The following is a 22,359-nucleotide window of genomic DNA, read 5'->3' as shown; positions in this document are numbered from 1 at the left end:
TCTCGAGTTGAGCCACTCGGTCCACGCGACGGATCCGTGGTCAAGTTCTCGCCTCCACCCCCCCCCCCGTGGACTATGGGGGGACCGCTCGCCCGCCCGCCAATAAAGACCTTCAAGCTCCGTTTCGCCTTTGGTTCGCCGTCATTCCGGAGCGGGGCGGACGTTGTGCCAGGCGTGCCATGGCCATCTTCCCGGTGTCCGCTGACCGTAAGAGAGGATCGCTGGACGTGGTGGTCTTCAAGCAAAGTGTCCCTTTGATCGATAATCGCCAATGCTTCGTCAATATGGAATGTAATCCTCCGATAACCCTCCCTCCGACTCTCCCTCCAGCTCTCCCTCCAGCCGTCCCTTCAACCATCCCTCCCTCTTCCTCCATCTCTTCATCCCTCCCTCCCTCTTCCTCCATCCTTCCGTCTTCATCCATGATGGGCAGGGCCGCGTACGGGGAGGTAAATCGTGGGTCATGACCCCCCCCCCCCGGCGGTCACGTGATTAATCGACGAGAATCGTTAAGAATCGACTTTTGATCGGACAGTCACTGCCACCGTACACACGTAACAAAGACAAAGATCCCCCGTGTAGCCTGAACAGACTGTTGGAGCAAGTGCTGTTCGCGAGCAGCACCTACAAAGGCCGGCACGCGAGGGTGATGGGGTGGGTGGCCAGCAGCACCACGCCCGGCCGCCTTTTTCTCCCCAGTGTGCGATGTTTACACACCGCACCAGGTACTCATGAGGCTGAGTCGACCTAGGGGAGGCCCAGGTACCGGTTCAGATAGTCGTCACCACTGGTGTTGGCCGTGAGCGGGAATCGAACTTGGGTCGCCAGGTTCGTAGCGCAGCGTTAACCGCTGCACCACCGCTCCCCACACACACACCTACACACACACAGAGGTGATGGCATCTAAACCACGCAAAGAAGGAATCCATCCACCTTGGGGTCAGCGGTCGGTAACCAATTTTTTTTATTCGTAAAAAAAAGGTCATTTCCAGAGCCGCCAATGCACACAATTTGGTTCTTTCGGTTAAGTCACGTAGGTAGAAAATTTATAGATCACGACATTTATATCACAACACAAGCAATCGTCATCAGGTGGGACAACCACAGCAAGAAAAACACTGCTGAAGTAGGCGCGAGGTCTGCCGTGGCACGAGGTTATCGAGGCCTCGGCGGTAGGGGGGAGAGAGAGGGGGGGGGGAGAGAAGGGGGAGGGAGAGAAGGGGGGGGAGGGGGCGGGGCAGAAAGTGGGGGGCACAAACGCAAGATCCAGGTTCGTTTCAACACGGTACACACAATCCGTGATTTGACCCCATCTGTAAAGGATGTGATTCCTGATATGCAATACCTTGGTGTCTACAAACCGAGTTGTGGTTGCGGCAGCAGTTGCATTGGGAAAACGAAACGACATGTCTCGGACCGCGTCCGCGAACACAAGGCAGATCTGAAACACGACAGGACCAATAATATTCTTAGCTCTTTCGGTAAAGTCACGTTGAAGGGAAAACAATAAAATAATAAAATATATAAAACAATAAAAATTCTCACGACGTTTCGACCATAACACAAACGGTTGTCATCAGGTGTGTCGGTTTGCATTTATTTATTTTTAAACGATTTATTTATTAAAAAACGTCAGCACCACGCGCAGCGATTTGGCAGTTTATTTAGAAGGACTAGTCCATCTATGTTCTGAAAAGAGGAGGGGGGAGACGAAAAATTAATGTATGTTGTCTGAAAGCCACTGTAAGTGTGAACAATCAATTAAGACCTGAAATGGTTAATCAAATCTTTCCAATGATTGCTAAGCCAGAATCCATCTTCTCGGTTGAAATTGTCTCTGTGCTTGTATATGTGGATAGCCTCATGAACGAATCTCTCATGGTAGCCAGATGGCTTACAAATAACCTGTCTTGGAAAAGTCAATGTCATGTGAGCCTACTGAATTATAACAATGATCTGCAACGGCCGAGGTGTTGGTCCTACCGTGTTTAAGGTCTGCTTTGTGTTCACGAATGCGGTCCGAGACATGGCGTTTGGTTTCTCCAATGTAACTACTACCACAGAGGCAACTTAGTTTGTAGACACCAGGGTACTGTATGTCCGGAATCACATCTTTTACAGACGGAACCAGATCACGGATTTTATGTAATGTGTTGAAACGGACCTGAATCTTGTGTTTATTCAAGATTTTCGAGATCTTTTTTTGTGATCCCCGCAATATTGGGTAAAGTGATGGGTTTGAAAGGCTCCTCAAGAGTGTCCTTCATGGTTTGAGTGATAGCTTTGCGGATTGTATAGTCGGAGTAACCATGAGCCTTAAGAGCTTGGTGTACGTGCTTGAGTTCACTGCCTATGTGTTCCTGGTCGGATATGCATTGGGCTCTATGGTACAGAGTCTTGATGAGAGAATTATTGTGATGGATGGTGGTGGGAATCCGGTTTCAGATAAGCATCCGTATGGGTAATAATACCTCTGCCGTTGCTGATCATTCTTTTAGCGCAGTGGGCACACGCCTGAAATTGACATTTCCAAGACGGAGGTACTCTGCAAACCCACCGGCTATCATCAGAGATTTGTTCATGAAGCCATCCAGATATAAAAACACAACTTCAACCGAGATTATGGGTACAAACTGAGCAATCATTGGAAGGACGTTATTAACCAAGTCTTAATTGACTGTGACGTTTCCATCCTACCTGCCTATGTCAGCTGTTAGTTCCGACTCCTTGTCTCCCTCTCTGTGTCTCTCTCTGTGTCTCTCTCTGTGTGTGTGTCTCTCTCTCTGTGTCTCTCTCTCTGTGTCTCTCTCTGTCTCTCTCTGTGTCTCTCTCTGTCTCTCTGTCTACGCCCTGTCTCTCTCTCTGTCTCTCTCTCTGTGTCTCTCTCTGTCTCTGTCTCTCTCTGTCTCTGTCTACACCCTGTCTCTCTCTGTGTGTCTCTCTCTCTGTGTCTCTCTCTGTGTCTCTCTCTGTCTCTGTCTACGCCCTGTCTCTCTCTGTGTCTCTCTCTCTGTCTCTCTCTCTCTCTCTGTGTCTCTCTCTCTGTGTCTCTCTCTCTCTGCTGCGGGGTCTCACTCTCTGCCCCGCCCCCTCTTCCCCCCTCCCCCCAGTGACTCGGGTGCTGCTGCGGGGTCTCACTCTCTGCCCCGCCCCCTCTCTGCCCCGCCCCCTCTCTGCCCCGCCCCCTCCCCCCACCGCCGAGGCCTACTATATAACCTCGTGCCACGGCAGCTCTCTCGCCTACTTCAGCAGTTTGTTTCTTGCTGTGGTTGTCCCACCTGGTGACGATTGCTTGTGTTGCGATCGAAACGTCGCGATTTATTTTATTTTTCTACCCACGTGACTTTTACCGAAAGAACCTAAGAGTGTGGATTCCTGCAGTCACAAAAGCTTCAAATCAAGATTGAACCGCCAATGCATGTGTATAAAGTCACTGAGCAGTCCTTGTGCTAAACTCTTTTTTTTACTTTACCAAGTAAGGCTCCCTGGAGCTGTGTCGCTCTTCTTCAGGAGCGACCTGGCCATCACAAATGACAGCTCAACGAAGTGGCTTATCATCATCATCATCGTGTGGAACTACATCAGCGGCCACATACTCTAAAAGGCACCTTGATTCTGGATGTGGAGGGAAAAACCGGAGGATCCGGACGAAAAATCCACGCGACCACGGTGAGAGAGGAAGAGAGACACACAAACTCCAAAAATACAGCAGCAGGCGTCAGGGTCGGGATCGAACCCACGATCTCCTGTACACCAGGCGAGGTAGTTAACATCTCCTAGCCACCGTGATGATGATGAGAGAGAGAGAGACACGGAAACTCCAAATATACAGCAGCAGGCGTCAGGGTTCGGGATCGAACCCACGACCTCCTGCACACCAGGCCAGGTAGTTAACATCTCCTGGCCACTGCAGCGACCTTAAGAGAGCCGCACCTTCGATTAGCGAGGCTGGCTACGTGCGGTGCGAAAGAAGTTCAACAGCGTACGGACACACACACGCCTGCGCGTGCGTGGATCCGGAGCCGCAGTTTTGCCAATCCCTGCCGCGGGAAGAGATGGAGCGAGAGGGGTGTCGGCCCGCTCGCAAACCACCCATTCCAGCAGTGGATTGATCATGGCTGACGACGACGATGACGTCGGCCATCACGCTACGGATTTACGGCCTTCTCATCTCCTCCAGCAAGGCCCAGATCTTCTCGCTCACGGCCACCTGGCGGTGGAGAGGGGAGTGGAGAGGGGGGGTGGAGAGAGGGTGGAGAGGGGGGCATTGGATGAATGAACGTTGCCGGACGCGAGGTGGGAGGGGGGTCCTCGCACGCAGGAGGGGGCCGTGGGGGGGGGGGGGGTTGGAGGGGTTGAGGTGATTGAGGAGGGAGTTTGGGGGGGGGGGTTGGGGGGGTAGTTGGGGGGGGGTGTTGGGGGGGACTGGGGGTCATTAAGGTTATTATAGGCACTTCTGTTTCGTAGGCCTTCTGTGATTGCTTTCGACAGATGGTGCCGCTGCTGCTGCTGCTGCCCGCGTTACTACCGCTGCCGTCAATCCGCTTGTCGCGACTGACACGTTTGTTACTTAGCCTGTGCCCTCATTCGATGGGAGCGCGCTGTGTATCGCAGATAAGCAGATTTAATTTGAAATTATTGAGAAATAAAAAACATATTAGAAGCGAAAGCTGTCTTCAGCAATGTGTCACTCCGACTACTTAAATCGGAGGTGGCCAACTTTCGGCCTATGGGGCTAGACACGGGCCGTGAATGCGTTGCTCCAAGCCCATGACTTCCTTCCACGTGGCCTGCGACTTCCTTCCACGTGGCCCGTGACATCATTCCGGACTATCATGTCGGATGACGTTCACGTTCATCGATATCGCATTCAATGTTCTGAAAGGACGACGGCATGGCGAGCGCCATATTGCTTTGCCTTCGTTTAAGCGCAAAAATTCATCATACAAACAAACGAAGAAAAACCTGAATAATAAAGGTTTTTTGGGTTAGATCGCGTTATTTACAAATGTGTCGCAACCCTCCACCACCCGACACGGCCAATCGGTAAAAAAAGTGTCGCGTTGACAAAAGACAAAATAGTTCACTAATTTAGCCCACTGGTGTGTTGACGAGTGAATCCACAACATGTACAATTTTTGAGTACGACGTTTCGCTGGTTAATTACATCCAGCATCATCGGGCGATTTGCCAGAATAGTGAAGCCCTATACCTGGGTTAAATGATGATGTCAACCTGCTGGTTTATTGGCCGTGTCGGGTGGTGGAGGGATGGGACACATTTATAAATAACGCGATCTAACCAAAAAACATTTATTATGAATAATATTGGTCGCGAAAGTCTACGTGTTCAACTCAACAAAAACCTGATCCCATTTTTTCGTAGGACCTTTAGTTCTCGTAGGCCAGCCACTCACACACCCAGCCACTCAATCACTCCTCCACCCAGCCAGCCACTCACCCACCTGTCCAGCCACTCACACACCCAGCCACTCACTCACTCAACCACCCAGCCACTCACCCACCTGGCCAGCCACTCACATACCCAGCCACTCACTCATCCACCTGGCCAGCCATTCACACACCCAACCACTCACTCATCCACCCAGCCACTCACACACCTGGCCAGCCACTCACTCACTCAACCACCCAGCCACTCACCCACCTGGCCAGCCACTCACACACCCAGCCACTCACTCACTCAACCACCCAGCCACTCAACCACCTGGACAGCCATTCACACACCTAGCCACTCACTCATCCACCCAACGAGCCACTCACCTACCTGGCCGGCCAGCCATTCACACACCCAGCCACTTACTCACCCAGGCAGCCACTCACCCACCTGGCCAGCCATTCACACACCCAGCCACCTCACTCACTCAACCACCCAGCCACTCACTCACTCAACCACCCAGCCAGCCACTCACCCACCTGGCCAGCCATTCACCCACCTGGCCAGCCATTCACCCACCTGGCCAGCCATTCACACACCCAGCCACTCACTCATCCACCCAACCAGCCACTCACCCACCTGGCCAGCCACTCACACACCCATCCACAAACTCGCTCAACCACCCAGCCACTCACCCACCTGGCCAGCCACTCACACACCCATCCACAAACTCGCTCAACCACCCAGCCACTCACCCACCTGGCCAGCCACTCACACACCCATCCACAAACTCGCTCAACCACCCAGCCACTCACCCACCTGGCCAGCCACTCACTGCCCCACTCACCCAGCCTCTCACACACTCAGCCCCTCAGAGACAAAGATCCCCCCGAATCGCCTTCCCCACCAGGCTCTCACAAAGACGAGGATAGCCTCCCTCAACTCCAGGCGCGCTGTTCATCCACTCCGACCCGTTACATCGATGCCGGCGCTGCTTGTCGCTGGCCGCCGCGTACCGGGTACGGCGTCGGGGCCTCCAGGTCCTTGTGCTCAGCTCCCAGCTCCCCCAACGAGGCCGCGGACATCGCCCTGAGCTCCTTCAGTGGAAGTAACGGAGAGCAAACCTGGGGGAACATTTGTTAAGGTCGCGCGGGCGCGCTCATTACACGCTACACACACAAAGTGCTCGCCACGAATTAACCACAATGGCCCCTCTGACCTCGTCGCGTGACGATGGTTCATGAGTGCAAACCATCGTCACGCCGGGTTTCGGCTGGCTGTCGAACAAAGACGCTCGCTGCGTCGCGCGCTTAGCAGATGCGTCCTCTGCGGCCTTCTGGAATGTTCCTTGCGACAATAGCAAGTGGCTGGAGCTAAGCACTTTTTACATCAACTCTACTGATAACGCGACGACTCACGAGAGAGACTCGCATGGACACCGCAACAACTCACAACGGAGTACTCGCACGGAGACCCCCCAGCTCACGATGCCGCAGCGCCTCGTAACCTCCCCCCCCCCCTCCCGAGCCCCCATTACTCACCCGGCCCCGGTCCCAGAACGTCGTGTGCAGCGGGGCGACGCGCGACGGCCGCACCAGCGACTGCTCCCCGAGCGGTCTCAGGAGGCGGCAGGGCAGCAGCTGCCCCGCGCGGGGCGCCAGCTCCTCCACCCCCAGCAGCACGTCCAGCACCGCACGGCCTAGGGGGGGCAAGGGGCCGGGGGAGCGATGGGGTAGGGGTAGGGATGGGGTAGGGGTAGGGATGGGGGTAGGGGTAGGGATGGGGGTAGGGGTAGGGATGGGGGTAGGGATGGGGTAGGGATGGAGGTAGGGGAAGTTAGCATCATTCTCGTGAAGAAAATGGTGATGATGACAACTCGTAACTGCACCACCACCGCACAGAATTCGCTCCTCGCTGTCGTACAGAGGGACCAGATGTAGGTGCGGGTGTAGGGTGCGGGTGCAGGGTGCGGGTGCAGGGTGCGGGTGTAAGGTGCGGGTGCAGGGTGCGGGTGTAAGGTGCGGGTGTATGGTACGGATGCAGGGTGCGGGTGTATGGTGCGGGTGTATGGTGCGGGTGCAGGGTGCGGGTGTATGGTGCGGGTGCAAGGTGCGGGTGTATGGTGCGGGTGTAGGGTGCGGGTGTAAGGTGCGGGTGTATGGTGCGGGTGTAGGGTGCGGGTGTAAGGTGCGGGTGTATGGTACGGATGCAGGGTGCGGGTGTAGGGTGCGGGTGTATGGTGCGGGTGCAGGGTGCGGGTGTAGGGTGCGGATGCAGGGTGCGGGTGCAAGGTGCGGGTGTAAGGTGCGGGTGTATGGTGCGGGTGTAGGGTGCGGGTGTAAGGTGCGGGTGTATGGTACGGATGCAGGGTGCGGGTGTATGGTGCGGGTGTAGGGTGCGGGTGTAGGGTGCGGGTGCAGGGTGCGGGTGTATGGTGCGGGTGTAGGGTGTGGGTGTAGGGTGTGGGTGCATGGTGCGGGTGTAGGCACCGTCGTCCCCGTACAGCCGGTACGGAGCCTTGCGTCCCGGCAGCGTCGTCTTCTCCTCGTCCTCAGTCAGTTTGCACCGCGGCACCCCGTCCAGCTCCACCAGCTCACCAGCGGCACAAAGACAAAGGTCCCCCGTGTAGCCTTAACAGACTGTAGGGGCAAGTGCTGTTAGCGAGCAGCACCTATGAAGGCCGGCACGACACACGAGGGGGTGGGTGGCCAGCACCGCGCCCGGCCGCCTTTGTCTCTCCAGTGGCGATGTTTACACACTGCACCGGGTACTCATTTGAGGGCTGAGTCGACCAAGAAGAGGCCCGGGACCGGTTCAGATAATCCGTCACCGGTGTTGGCCGTGAGCGGGAATCGAACTCGGGTCGCCGGCTTCGTAGCGCGGTGCGCTAACCGCGACACCACCGCTCCCCTCCAACACTCTCATACTCACAATCACTGAAACGCATTCTGCAGGACAGAGGGACTCGAACCCAGAGTGTTCTTACTGTGAGGCATGGCGAGTGCCACCACCACTGCACCACCACCACCCTGCCACCACCACCACCACCCTGCCACCACTGCACCACCACCACCACTCTGCCACCACTGCACCACCACCACCATCACCACCACTGCACCACCACCACCACTCTGCCACCACCACCCTGCCACCACCACCACCACCCTGCCACCACTGCACCACCACCACCACTCTGCCACCACTGCACCACCACCACCATCACCACCACTGCACCACCACCACTCTGCCACCACCACCACCCTGCCACCACTATCACCACCACCACCCTGCCACCACTGCAGCGAGATTGGCCAGGGGGGTGAGGGGAGCGAGGATGGCGATGAGGGCGAGGGTAGAGAGGGTGGCGAGGGTGGAGAGGGTGGCGAGGGTGGTGAGGGTGTAGAGGGTGTAGAGGGTGGCGAGGGTGGCGAGGGTGGCGAGGGTACCTTGTAAATGCACCCGAGGGACGGCTGCCTCTCACAGGTCACCAGTGCGGTGCCCACGCCGAAGCAGTCGATGGCGTGGCCCTGCCCACACGTCACACACACACGTCACACACACACACGTCACACACACGTCACACATACGTCACACACACACGTCACACACACACGTCACACACACACACGGGGTCCGCCGTTCACTGCAGCCGCATCTCAATATCCGGTGGCCGTTGCCACAGCAGATGCGGTCCACCACCATCACCGTCATCGATGGGACATGAAAAGCGGTCGCCACTGTGGCTGCTGTTGTCACCAGAGCGACACCGTGGGGTCACGTGATCCCACGTGATCCCACGTCGCCCTCCTCGCCGTCCATTCACAGATTCGCGGGTCACGTGATCCCACGCCGCCCCCGGGTCACGTGGGTCTCTACGTCAGCCATTAGGTGGTCCACACACAGAAGGGCAGCACTTGTTGCCCTGCCGCAGGAGGGGAATGTTCTTGTTGCGTGCCGACGCGGTGATTCTCAGAGCTCGGATTCGGCCACACGAAACGCGATGCGACGGCGTTGCTGTGCACGTACGTACGGCGCGCAAAAAAGAGTTGAACACACATCGGTACGTAATACAAGTCGTTTTTGGTTGGGTTGGGTCGCGTAAATATATCACTGCATCGTGAAAGCCGCCACCACCCGACACAGCCAACTAGGAAGGGTTGTGTCACGTGAACAGAACGTGGACAATTCGTCACAAGTACAGCACTAGTGTGTAGTGTAGTGTATAGTAGTGTAGTGTATAGTGTAGTGTATAGTGTAGTGTATAGTGTAGTGTATAGTAGTGTATAGTGTAGTGTATAGTGTAGTGTATAGTAGTGTAGTGTATAGTAGTGTAGTGTATAGTGTAGTGTATAGTAGTGTATAGCGTAGTGTATACTGTAGTGTATAGTAGTGTAGTGTATAGTGTAATGTATAGTAGTGCATAGTGTAGTGTATAGTGTACTGTATAGTAGTATAGTGTATAGTGCAGTGTATAGTGTAGTATATAGTGTAGTGTATAGTGTAGTGTATAGTAGTGTAAAGTGTAGTGTATAGTAGTGTAGTGTATAGTGTAGTGTATAGTAGTGTAGTGTAAAGTGTAGTGTATAGTAGTGTAGTGTATAGTAGTGTATAGTGTAGTGTATAGTGTACTGTATAGTAGTGTAGTGTATAGTGCAGTGTATAGTGCAGTGTATAGTGTAGTGTAGTATATAGTATAGTGTAGTGTATAGTGTAGTGTATAGTAGTGTAAAGTGTAGTGTATAGTGTATAGTAGTATAGTGTATAGTGTCGTGTATACTGTACTAGTACAGCACACTGGTGTGTTGGAGAGCCAAGCCACAACATTTACAATCTGAGTAACGACGTTTCGCCAGTAATTCCAACGAGCTTCATCAGACGACAGCCAGATTTGTAAATCTTGTGACTTGGCTCTACAACACGAACCGGTGCTTGCTGTACTCGTGACAATTTGGCACGTTCTGTTTACGTGACTAACCCCACTAGTTGGCTGCGTCGGGTGGTGGCGGGTTTAACGACACATTTATATATTTACGCGATCTAACCCAAAAACGACCCTGTGTACTATGGATGACACTGGTCGCGAGAGACTCCTACGCAGCGTGATCCCAGCCCGGGCCTAACGCGAGGCTACGGCGGACTCGGCCGAGTCCGGCGAAACTGGCGACACCGGGAAGCACGCCGTGACGGCAGGCTGTGACCGTAACCCGGAGCAGAACGCCGGGGGTGGCTTTGCGTGCCAGGCCGGTGGGCCGCCCGGCCCCCCCCACCTAGGGCTGAACGATTTGGGGAAAATATCAAATTGGGATTTTTTTCTGACATTTTTTTAAAGTCAAGTTTCGGTTCAATTTTCACTGTGCGATAGATTTAAAAGACGTGATGGCGCATTACTACCACACGATGCCATCAACACATGAACTGCTCTATATATTCTAATGCTAGGATGGGAACTTAAAAATATATTAATTGCTTCCAAAATGTTTTAATTGAAATAGAACAATCAAACACAGAGCAATTGTTAAGTTAAATAAGTAAAGTTACAACAATAAAATAATAAAACAATTCCAATAAGAAAGTCATAGGACTTTTGAAATCGCAAAAAATAATCTCGGCCTTTGCGACTTGCTAATCGCATCGTTTCAAATAGCGATTTCGATTTGAAATCGATTAACTGTGCAGCCCCCCCCCCCCCCCGCCCGCCCCCACCTGCTTGTTGTAGGCGAGGATCTTCTCTTCGTTGACGTCGTTGCTCGCGACGATCTTCAACTCCGAGAACCACGGCAGCTCAAAGCTGCCACGGGGGAGGGAGACGATCGGGCAATAGGGACAACGGCAACGACGACGATGACGACTACGATAACGACGACGATAACGACGACGATAACGACGGCAATCTTAACGACGACAACCATAACGACGACGATGACGACGACGATAACGACGACGATAACGACGACGACCATAACGACGACGATGACGACGACGATCTTAACGACGACGATCTTAACGACAACAACCATAACGACGACGACGATAACGACGACGACCATAACGACGACGATCTTAACGACGACGATCTTAACGACGACGATCTTAACGACAACAACCATAACGACGACGACGATAATGACGACAACCATAACGACAACCATAATGACGACGATGATAATGACGACGACGATAGCAGTAACGGTAACGACGACGATAACGACGACAACCATAACGACGACGATAACGACGACGATCTTAACGACAACAACCATAACGACGACGACGATAACGACGACAACCATAACGACGACGACGATAACGACGACAACCATAACGACAACCATAACGACGACGATGATAACGACGACGACGATAGCGGTAACGACGACGATAACGACGACGATCTTAACGACAACAACCTTAACGACGACGACGATAATGACGACAACCATAACGACAACCATAATGACGACGATGATAATGACGACGACGATAGCAGTAACGGTAACGACGACGATAACGACGACAACCATAACGACGACGATAACGACGACGATCTTAACGACAACAACCATAACGACGACGACGATAACGACGACAACCATAACGACAACCATAACGACGACGATGATAACGACGACGACGATAGCGGTAACGACGACGATAACGACGACGATCTTAACGACAACAACCTTAACGACGACGATAATGACGACGATCATAATGATAACAACCATAACGACGACGATGATAACGACAACGACCATAATGACGACGATGATAACGACGACGATGATAGCGGTAACGGTAACGACGACGATGATAACGACGACGATCATAATGATAACAACCATAGCGACGACGATGATAACGACAACGACCATAACGACGACGATGATGACGACGATAGCAGTAATGGTAACGACGATGATAACGACGACATCAATGATAACGACGACGATGATAACGACAATAGCGGTAACGACGACGATAACGACGATGATGATAACGACGACGATAACGACGACGACGACGATAACGACGACGATAGCAGCAATGGTAACGACGATAACGACGATAGTGGCAACGGTAACGACGACGACGATAACGACGACGATGATAACGATAACGACGATAGCAGCAACGGTAACGACGACGATGATAACGACGAAGAGAACGACAGTGACAACAATAATAACAATAATAACAACAATAACAACAATAACAACAACAACGATAACAACAACAATGTCGACTCGTAACTCTGCGGCACCACCACCGCCGCCGCACGGTATCCGCTCATCGCTCTCGTAGAGAGACGCAGAGGCTCCAGGAGGAGGACCCCCACACACACACACGCACACGTGTCTCTGTTGTACGTAGCCAACCGCGCTGATCAGAGGTGCAGTGTTGAGTCTATGGGTAGCGTTAAGTCTATGGGCAGTGTTGAGTCTATGGGATAGTGTCGAGTCTATGGGCAGTGTTAGTCTATAGGCAGTGTTGAGTCTATGTGCAGTGTTGAGTCTATGGGCAGTGTCGAGTCTATGGGCAGTGTTAGTCTATAGGCAGTGTTGAGTCTATGGGTAGTGTTGAGTCTATGGGCAGTGTTGAGTCTATTGTGCAGTGTTGAGTCTATGGTGCAGTGTTGAGTCTATGGGCAGTGTTGAGTCTATGGGCAGTGTTGAGTCTATGGTGTAGTGTTGAGTCTATGGGCAGTGTTGAGTCTATGGGATAGTGTCGAGTCTATGGGCAGTGTTAGTCTATGGGCAGTGTTGAGTCTATGGGCAGTGTTGAGTCTATGGTGTAGTGTTGAGTCTATGGGCAGTGTTGAGTCTATGGGCAGTGTTAGTCTATGTGCAGTGTTGAGTCTATGGGCAGTGTCGAGTCTATGGGCAGTGTTAGTCTATAGGCAGTGTTGAGTCTATGGTGCAGTGTTGAGTCTATGGGCAACGTATTTATGCGGTGACCACCGTTTTTGCTCGATGGTTAGCCAGACGCGGAGCGGGAAGGCAGCAGCAGCAGCCACGCAGTGAACAGACGGCACCACCAACAATTGCCCAAGTTCTACGATCCTTTATGTTCGAAGGTCTCATCGGCTTATCAATGATGAGCGGTTTACACGTGTGGGAGGAAACCGGAGCGCCCGGAGAGAACCCACGACATGCGAGCGAGGGGGAAACACTCGATCTCATGCGGACGGAACAGGTGGAGTCCTCATTACTCTTTGGTTGTATTGGGTAAAGTCACGTAGGTGAAAATAAAATAACAAAAAAAATTAACAAAAAATCACGACGTTTCGGACACAACACAAGCGGCCTTCATCAGGTGAAGGGACGAGACTGTTTGGAGGACAGCGCTGGAGTGGCACTTGGCCTTTTTCTTCTCACACAGCTTAAAGGTCGTGATCTGAGCGTGGCTTCTTCCACTCCAGCGCTGTCCTCCAGACAGTCTCGTCCCTTCACCTGATGAAGGCCGCTTGTGTTGTGGCCGAAACGTCGTGATTTTTTGTTAATTTTTTTGTTATTTTATTTTCACCTACGTGACTTTACCCAATAGAACCAAAGAGTATGGATCCTAGCAGTCACGAAAGCTTTAAATCTAGAATGGAGTCCTCATTGTTGCTATTTCCGCCTTCTCCTGGCAGAGCCAGGGTACGGCTCCTCCTCGACGCCCAGGGGAGTTCCGCAACATCTGTGCGGTGATCCACCAACCCTAGCTGCTGCTGCTGCCTCCACGGTGCTGGGTCATAGGCAGACATGCCACGTGCAGCAGCAGTATAGCCACCGTCGCCACCATCGCCGCCGCCGTCGTCACCGTCGCCACCACCACCATCACCACCGCCGCCACCACCACCACCACCATCGCCGCCACCGTCATCACCGCCGCCGCCACCGCCACCACCATCGCCACCGCCACTGCCACCAACCATGGCCGGCATCACCGCCCCGGGGCAAAAATTCCGCAACACCTCTCAGCTGGCTGGGAGGCGTTGCGGCGGCATCGCCGTCACGCAGCGCACGGCGTGACGACATCACGTGCCGTCACGCAGCACGTGACGGCGTGTGACGCCGCCGTCCTGGGCCCCTCGCAGCGGCGCCGCCTCACCTCTGGGCGCAGCAGCGGAAGGCCGCCCGCACCTCCAGCGATTGTCGCGCGAGGTCCCCGCTGTCGAGCCTCACGCCCACGGCCCGCAGCCCCAGCGTCGCCAGCGCCAGCGCCACGGCGCAGAAGTTCACCGTGCCGCTGCTGTGACGCGCGCACACAAAGACAAAGTTCCCCCCCCCGTGTAGCCTCGGCGGACCGTAGGGGCGAGCGCTGTTGGCGAACAGCAGCAGCGGCGGTGGCGGTGGCAGCAGCGGCGGCAGCGGCAGCAGAGGCAGCAGAGGCAGCAGAGGCAGCAGCGGCGGCGGCTACGAAGGCCGGCACTGCGGCACACGAGCGGGCGGCCAGCAGCACCGCGCCCGGGCCGCCGCTCGTCCCCCCGGTGGCGATGTTTCCCACGCACCGCAAACCAGGTGCTCGTTTGGGGCCGAGTCGATCTAGGCGGGGCGAGGTAGGTAGGTAGGTAGGAGGACCCGTGAGCCGGTTCTCAACGACCGTCGCCGGCGTCGGGTATCGAAACCCGGGTGGCGCCGGGGTTTCGTGTGGTGTGACGGGCGTGCGGCGGCGTTACCCGTGCACGCTGTAGGTGTCGACCAGCAGCAGCAGCCTGCGCGGGAAGGCCTGGGCGTACGAGACGAACGCGGCGAGCTCCCCGTCGCGGGCGTCGCGCTCGGCGCGGCCCAGCAACGAGCAGACGCGCGGACGCCACTCCAGGGACAGCGCCAACAGGTCCACCGTCGGCCCCCCGTCCGGCACAGCCAGCTCCTGGGAGAGGCGGGGAGCAAAGGGGAGACGGCGGTGGGGGGGGGGGGGGGGGGCGGGCAGGCGGGGGGTGGCCGTGACGGCGTCGACCAAGGCAGTGCCGACGATGACGTTGGCGGCGACGTGCGGCTACGTGGTTACCCGGGTGGTGAGGTCGTGGAGGCCGCTGAAGGCCGTGATGTAGGAGTGAGCCTGCGTCCCCGCGAGCGGCACGCCGTGGACCTGGGCCGCCAGGACGTTGCTCGTCGCGTCGAACCCTTGCGCACGCGGACACCAGGAACTTCTTCCGCGCCGTGCGTCGACGAGCGTGCTAACCGGAGGTGCGCGGGAAGGACAACTTACTAAAAACTACGTAACCTGCGGGCAGCCACGTGCAGCAGCGAAGCCACTAGGAAATGGCCTTGACCTAACTGCCGCCCACCCAAACCGGCCCCCCCACGCCCCCCCGTGTCTCACCTCCCAGGTAGGCGTAGCGCGAGGCGGAGAGGGCCCCATTCGGGCCCTGGGCCCTCCTGAGGCCCAGCTCCATGAGCTCCACGCGGCTGCCGGCGGCCAGGCGGAAGCGTGCCGCGTTTGTGGCCACCAGGCTGCGCAGACGGGGGGCGGGCCACGGTGGCGAGATGTTAACTACCTCGCCTGGTGTGCAGGAGGTCGTGGGTTCGATCCTGACCCTGACGCCTCCTGTATATTTGGAGTTTGCATGTTCACCCCGTGGTGAGATGTTAACTACCTCGCCTGGTGTGCAGGAGGTCGTGGGTTCGATCCTAACCCTGACGCCCCCTGTATATTTGGAGTTTGCATGTTCACCCCATGGTGAGATGTTAACTACCTCGCCTGGTATGCAGGAGGTCGTGGGTTCGATCCTGACCCTGACGCCTCCTGTATATTTGGAGTTTGCATGTTCATCCCGTGGTGAAATGTTAACTACCTCGTCTGGTGTGCAGGAGGTCGAGGATTCGATCCCGACCCTGACGCCTCCTGTATATTTGGAGTTTGCGTGTCTCTCTCCACGTGGTTGTGAATTCCTTTTTTCCCTCCACGTGATGATAAGCCAATTTGTTGAGCTATCATTTGTGGCTAGGTCACTTCTGAAATTAAGCTATGTTGCTCAGTGGGCCTCACCTGGTAAAATAAAATAAAAAATGTTTAGTTTTAGTTTAGCACTCGGTCAGGATCCCCGCTCGACAAATTACCGTCAGCAACGACGATCAACGGCACTCCCCTCCGGCGGTGCCGCTGTGACCTTGTGACCCAAACCATAAACTACATTTTGTATTATTATTTTACGTTGGTCCATTGATGGAAGTGGAGATCAGAGAGCTACATCCGAGATACCGCCTTCCTCGAGTGACGCTTTGGTCCGCACAGAACGGCTCGTGGAAGTGGGTATCGGAGAGCTACATCTGCCACACCTCCTACTTCAAGCGACGCTCTGGTCTGCACAGAATGGCTCGTGGAAGTGGGATATAACAGAGCTACCGCTGAGATCCCTTCAGCTTCTGCTTCTGCAAGCGACACTCTGGTGCACGTGCGCAGCAGAGGGGGCGGCACTTCCGACGGCCGTCGCGTGACGGTCAAAACCGGTCGTTTGAATTCCCAGCGCGTGCCCGTGAGCCGACGTTTGCCTTGCGAAGTTCACGCCGGCGAGGCGGTTCAAATGGAGAGGGGGGGATCGCCCTGGGGCGCCGGCGCCGGCGGCTGCGGCGGTTACCTGGCGTAGTTGATGAAGTTGAGCAGCGGAGTCTCCAGGAGTTGCAGCAAACACAGGGGGCCGTCCACGCGCAGCAGGGGAACCTGTCAGCCCGACACGCGCGCGCGCACGCACGCGCGTGCATGCAAGTCGGACTTCTTTCGCACCGTACGTAGCCAACCGCGTTCGTCGGGGGTGCGTGGCGGGGGGGGCGGAGGACCCCGCCGGCGGCGGCCACACCTGCGGAAAGGCGACGGTCCCTTCTTGCAGGGCGTGCAGAACCACATCGGACGCGTCCAGCCCGGACAGGAACGCGTAGAACTCGTCGGATACGTAATCGGGGAGGTGAGCGCGCAGGAAGTCGATGTCTGCGGACAGCGCGCGGGGGACAGAGATAAAGGTGCAACATGTTGGCCTGCACTCACCCACACACAGCGCAGTGATAGACTCAACCCACCCAGTCACCCACACACAGCGCAGTGATAGACTCAACCCAGCCACTCACACACACACAGCGCAGTGTTAGACTCAACCCACCCAGTCACACACACACAGCGCAGTGTTAGACTCAACCCACCCACTCACACTCATCACAGTGTTAGACTCAACCCACCCACTCACCCACAGCGCAGTGTTAGACTCAACCCACCCAGTCACCCACACACAGCACAGTGATAGACTCAACCCACCCACTCACCCATACACAGCGCAGTGATAGACTCAACCCACCCACTCACCCACAGCGCAGTGTTAGACTCAACCCACCCAGTCACCCACACACAGCACAGTGATAGACTCAACCCACCCACTCACCCATACACAGCGCAGTGATAGACTCAACCCACCCACTCACCCACACACAGCGCAGTGATAGACTCAACCCACCCACTCACACACACACACCGCAGTGTTAGACTCAACCCACCCACTCACTCACACACACCACAGTGTTAGACTCAACCCACCCACTCACACACACACAGCGCAGTGTTAGACTCACCTAGGCCTCCCCTAAGTCGACTCAGCCTCAAATGAGCACCCGGTGTGACGTGTAAACATCGCCACTGGGGGAGACAAAGGCGGCCCGGCGTGGTGTTGGTCACCCACCACCTCGTGTGCCGTGCCGGCCTTCATAGGCGCTGCTGCTAGCTAACAGCACTTGCCCCAACAGTCTGTTACAGGCTGCACGGGGGATCTTTGTGTTTAGCAGTGCTACGTTTTTATCGACGTGTGAATGATGAATGCTCCCGTGTCGACGCGTCGTCACTCTCGGACAACTTATTGCCTTCGCTCTTTATTTCTTAAGGTGCGTCACGCAGATGACTCTCGCATCCCACAGGGGCCGTCCATAAATGACGTCATTTTTGACCCCGCCCCCCCATCGTCACACGGCGTCACAAAAAGTCAGGACCCCCCTCAAATATGACGTCACAAAGCTCTGCCCCCTCCCCCCCCAAAAAATAAAACATGCTTCAAATCGCTTAAAACTATTGTCATTGTAGTGCGTATTTAATGTGGCGCTGCACTCTGATGTTGTAGGAGAAAACATTTATTAAAAGTCTATTTAATTAAGTAGAACGTGTTGTCTATATTTATTTAAAGTTGCACATTTTGATGTGTCTGTCTGCGCAGTGTGTCTTTTTGCGTAGTGTCTGTGTAGTGTCTCTGTGCAGTGTGCCTGTGTAGTGTCTCTCTGCGTAGTGTCTGTGTTGTGTCTCTGTGCAGTGTGCCTGTGTAGTGTCTCTCTGCATAGTGTCTGTGTAGTGGGTCTCTGTGTAGTGTCCCTCTCTGCATAGTGTCTGTGTAGTGTCTCTGTGTAGCGTGTCTGTGTAGCGTGTCTGTGTAGTGTCTCTCTGCATAGTGTCTGTGTAGTGTCTCTGTGCAGTGTGCCTGTGTAGTGTGTCTGTGTAGCGTGTCTCTCTGTGCAGTGTCTGTGTAGTGTCTCTGTGTAGTGTGTCTCTCTGCGCAGTGTGTCCGTGTAGCGTGTCCGCCCGCACAGTGCGTCTCTCTGCGTAGTGTCTGTGTAGTGTCTCTGTGTAGCGTGTCTGTGTAGTGTGTCTGTCTGTGTAGCGTGTCTCTCTGCGCAGTGTATCTCCCTGCGCAGTGTGTCTGTCTGCGCAGTGTGTCTGTCTGCGCAGTGTCTGTGTAGTGTCTCTGTGCAGTGTGTCTGTGTAGTGTCTCTCTGCATAGTGTCTGTGTAGTGTCTCTGTGCAGTGTGTCTGTGTAGTGTCTCTCTGCATAGTGTCTGTGTAGTGGGTCTCTGTGTAGTGTCTCTCTCTGCATAGTGTTTGTGTAGTGTCTCTGTGTAGCGTGTCTGTGTAGTGTCTCTCTGCATAGTGTCTGTGTAGTGTCTCTCTGCATAGTGTCTGTGTAGTGTCTCTGTGTAGCGTGTCTCTCTGCGCAGTGTGTCTGTCTGCGCAGTGTGTCTGTCTGCGCAGTGTGTCTGTCTGCGTAGTGTCTGTGTAGTGTCTCTGTGTAGTGGGTCTCTGTGTAGTGTGTCTCTCTGCGTAGTGTCTGTGTAGTGTCTCTGTGCAGTGTGTCTGCGCAGTGTGTCTCTCTGCGCAGTGTGTCTGTCTGCGCAGTGTCTGTGTAGTGTGTCTCTCTGTGTAGTGTCTCTGTGTAGTGTGTCTCTCTGCGCAGTGTGTCTGTCTGCGCAGTGTCTGTGTAGTGTCTCTGTGTAGTGTGTCTCTCTGCGCAGTGTGTCTGTCTGCGCAGTGTCTGTGTAGTGTCTCTGTGCAGCGTGTCTCTTTGCATAGTGTCTGCGTAGTGTCTGTGTAGTGTCTCTGTGCAGCGTGTCTGTGTAGTGTCTCTCTGCGTAGTGTGTCTGTGTAGTCTCTCTACGCAGTGTGTCTGTCTGCGCAGTGTGTCTCTCTGCGTAGTGCCTGTGTAGTGTCTCTGTGTAGTGTGTCTGTCTGTGTAGCGTGTCTCTCTGCGCAGTGCCTGTGTAGCGTGTCTCTCTGCGCAGCGTGTCCGCGTAGCGTGTCCGCCCGCACAGTGCGTCTCCCTCCTCACCCTCGGCGTCGATGCGGAAGCCCTGGACGAAGGCCACGCAGTCGGCGAGCCCCGCGCTGAGGGCACCCCCGCCCCCGAAGGGCGCGCGGCGGAACGAGGCCTCGAAGCAGGCCCTGGCGCAGGCCCTGCCGGCCCGCCACAGCGCGTAGGCCATGGTGAACTGGTAGAAGTCCGTGAGGAGGGCACCGGGCATCATGGACCTCCTCGAAGTCGCCATCGGCAGGAGGAGGTGGTGGTGGTGGTGATGATGGATGAGGTGGTGGTGGTGGTGATGGTGGTGGTTGGTGGTGATGATGATGGTGGCTGGTGTAGTGTCTCTCTGTGTAGTGTGGTTGATGATGGTGGTGGTGGTGGTGATGGTTGAGGGAGGTTTGCAAGGATTTGAGAAGACAAGGTGGAGGAGATGTCAACGTGGCGGACGCTGTTGGTGGCACCACCATCTCCACCACCACCTCCACCACCTCTCACACCTCCACCACTCACACCACCACCACCACCACCACCAATCACACCTCCACCACTCACACCACCACCTCCAACACCACCACTCACTTCCACCACCATCACTCACACCACCACCACCTACACCACTCACACCACCACCGCCAACACCACCACTCACTTCCACCACCATCACTCACACCACCACCACCGCTCACACCTCCACCACTCACACCACCACCACCACCTCCACCACCTCTCACACCTCCACCACTCACACCACCACCACCACCACCAATCACACCTCCACCACCACCACTCACACCACCACCTCCAACACCACCACTCACTTCCACCACCATCACTCACACCACCACCACCTACACCACTCACACCACCACCGCCAACACCACCACTCACTTCCACCACCATCACTCACACCACCACCACCGCTCACACCTCCACCACTCACACCACCACCACTTACACCACCACCACTTACACCACCACCACTTACATCACCAGCACACACACTACCACTAACACATCCACCACCGCTCACACCTCCACCACTTACACCACCACCACTACTCACACCACCACCACCGCTCACACCACCACCACTCACACCACTAACCACAAAATCATCCTATCACCACCGGGTTCTCCGCACTTCACAGAATGCCGCAGCTGCTGCTGCTCAGAAACTGCGTGGCGACCTCCATGCAACAGACAACTCCCTGAAGAGCTCACTCCTCAATCTCATTGCTCTTAGGCCTTCCTTATATAGAGGCCTATAGACTCAAACAGAGACCTATAGACTCGCACAGAGACTCAGAGACCCGCAGACTCACAGAGAGGTCCATAGACTCACACAGAGACTCAAAGACCCACAGACTCACAGAGAGGTCCATAGACTCACAGAGAGACTCAGAGACCCATAGACTCACAGAGAGATCCATAGACTCACACAGAGACTCAGAGACCCACAGACTCACAGAGAGGTCCACAGACTCACAGAGAGACTCAGACACCCATAGACTCACAGAGAGGTACATAGACTCACACAGAGACTCAGAGACCCACAGACTCACAGAGGGGCTCATAGACTCACACAGAGACTCAGAGACCCATAGATTCACAGATGGGCGCATAAACTCACACAGAGACTCAGAGACCCACAGACTTAGAGAGGCCCATAGACTCACACATATACCTATAGACTCATACAGAGACTCAGGGACCCACAGACTCACAGAGAGGTCCATAGACTTACAGAAATGACCATAGACTCACACAGAGACTCAGAAACCCGCAGACTCAGAGAGCTCCATAGACTCACACAGAGGCTCAGAGACCCACAGATTCACAGAGAGGTCCATAGACTCACAGAGAGACTCAGAGACCCATAGACTCACAGAGGGGCCCATAGACTTACACAGAGACTCAGAGACCCGCAGACTCACAGAGAGGTCCATAGACTCACACAGAGACTCAGAGACCCACAGACTCACAGAGAGGTTCATAGACTCACAGAGAGACTCAGAGACCCATAGACTCACAGAGAGATCCATAGACTCACACAGAGACTCAGAGACCCACAGACTCACAGAGAGGTCCATAGACTCACACAGAGACTCAGAGACCCATAGACTCACAGAGGGGCCCATAGACTCACACAGAGACTCAGAGACCCATAGACTCACAGAGAGGTACATAGACTCACACAGAGACTCAGAGACCCATAGATTCACAGATGGGCTCATAAACTCACACAGAGACTCAGAGACCCACAGACTTAGAGAGGCCCATAGACTCACACATAGACCTATAGACTCATACAGAGACTCAGGGACCCACAGACTCACAGAGAGGCCCATAGACTCACACAGAGACTCAGAGACCCATAGATTCACAGATGGGCTCATAGACTCATACAGAGACTCAGAGACCCATAGACTCACAGAGAG

The 22,359-nt window shown here is 54.9% G+C and overlaps 1 protein-coding gene across 4 annotated transcripts in view; it reads right to left on the bottom strand.

Moving 5' to 3' along the window:
• Nucleotides 1–940: 940 nt before the first annotated feature.
• The window catches only part of NAPRT (nicotinate phosphoribosyltransferase), a 28,023-nt gene continuing 6,604 nt past the window's right edge, over nt 941–22,359 (bottom strand). Inside the window, exons 2-14 of one of the 4 annotated variants that reach the window (XM_076053039.1) lie at nt 19,949–20,267; nt 17,177–17,304; nt 16,958–17,040; nt 15,703–15,833; nt 15,388–15,503; nt 15,056–15,249; nt 14,488–14,628; nt 11,098–11,182; nt 8,841–8,921; nt 7,884–7,986; nt 6,936–7,093; nt 6,411–6,518; nt 941–4,210 (exon numbers count right to left, since the gene is read on the bottom strand). In XM_076053039.1, the coding sequence (XP_075909154.1) occupies nt 4,157–4,210; nt 6,411–6,518; nt 6,936–7,093; nt 7,884–7,986; nt 8,841–8,921; nt 11,098–11,182; nt 14,488–14,628; nt 15,056–15,249; nt 15,388–15,503; nt 15,703–15,833; nt 16,958–17,040; nt 17,177–17,304; nt 19,949–20,165 (1,599 nt within the window). In that variant the 5' untranslated portion in view covers nt 20,166–20,267 and the 3' untranslated portion in view covers nt 941–4,156. Of the gene's footprint in view, nt 4,211–6,410; nt 6,519–6,935; nt 7,094–7,883; nt 8,034–8,840; nt 8,922–11,097; nt 11,183–14,487; nt 14,629–15,055; nt 15,250–15,387; nt 15,557–15,702; nt 15,834–16,957; nt 17,305–19,948; nt 20,419–22,359 lie in introns of those variants that run through there. The other 3 variants (XM_076053037.1, XM_076053038.1, XR_012929824.1) reach the window with 3 other exon arrangements.

The sequence above is a fragment of the Petromyzon marinus genome, chromosome 59 (assembly GCF_048934315.1).
Source record: "Petromyzon marinus isolate PM22_M1 ecotype Great Lakes invasive population chromosome 59, UKy_Petmar_22M1.pri1.0, whole genome shotgun sequence".
NCBI classification, from domain to species: Eukaryota; Metazoa; Chordata; class Hyperoartia; order Petromyzontiformes; family Petromyzontidae; genus Petromyzon; species Petromyzon marinus.
This window is presented reverse-complemented; position numbering and strand designations above follow the sequence as displayed.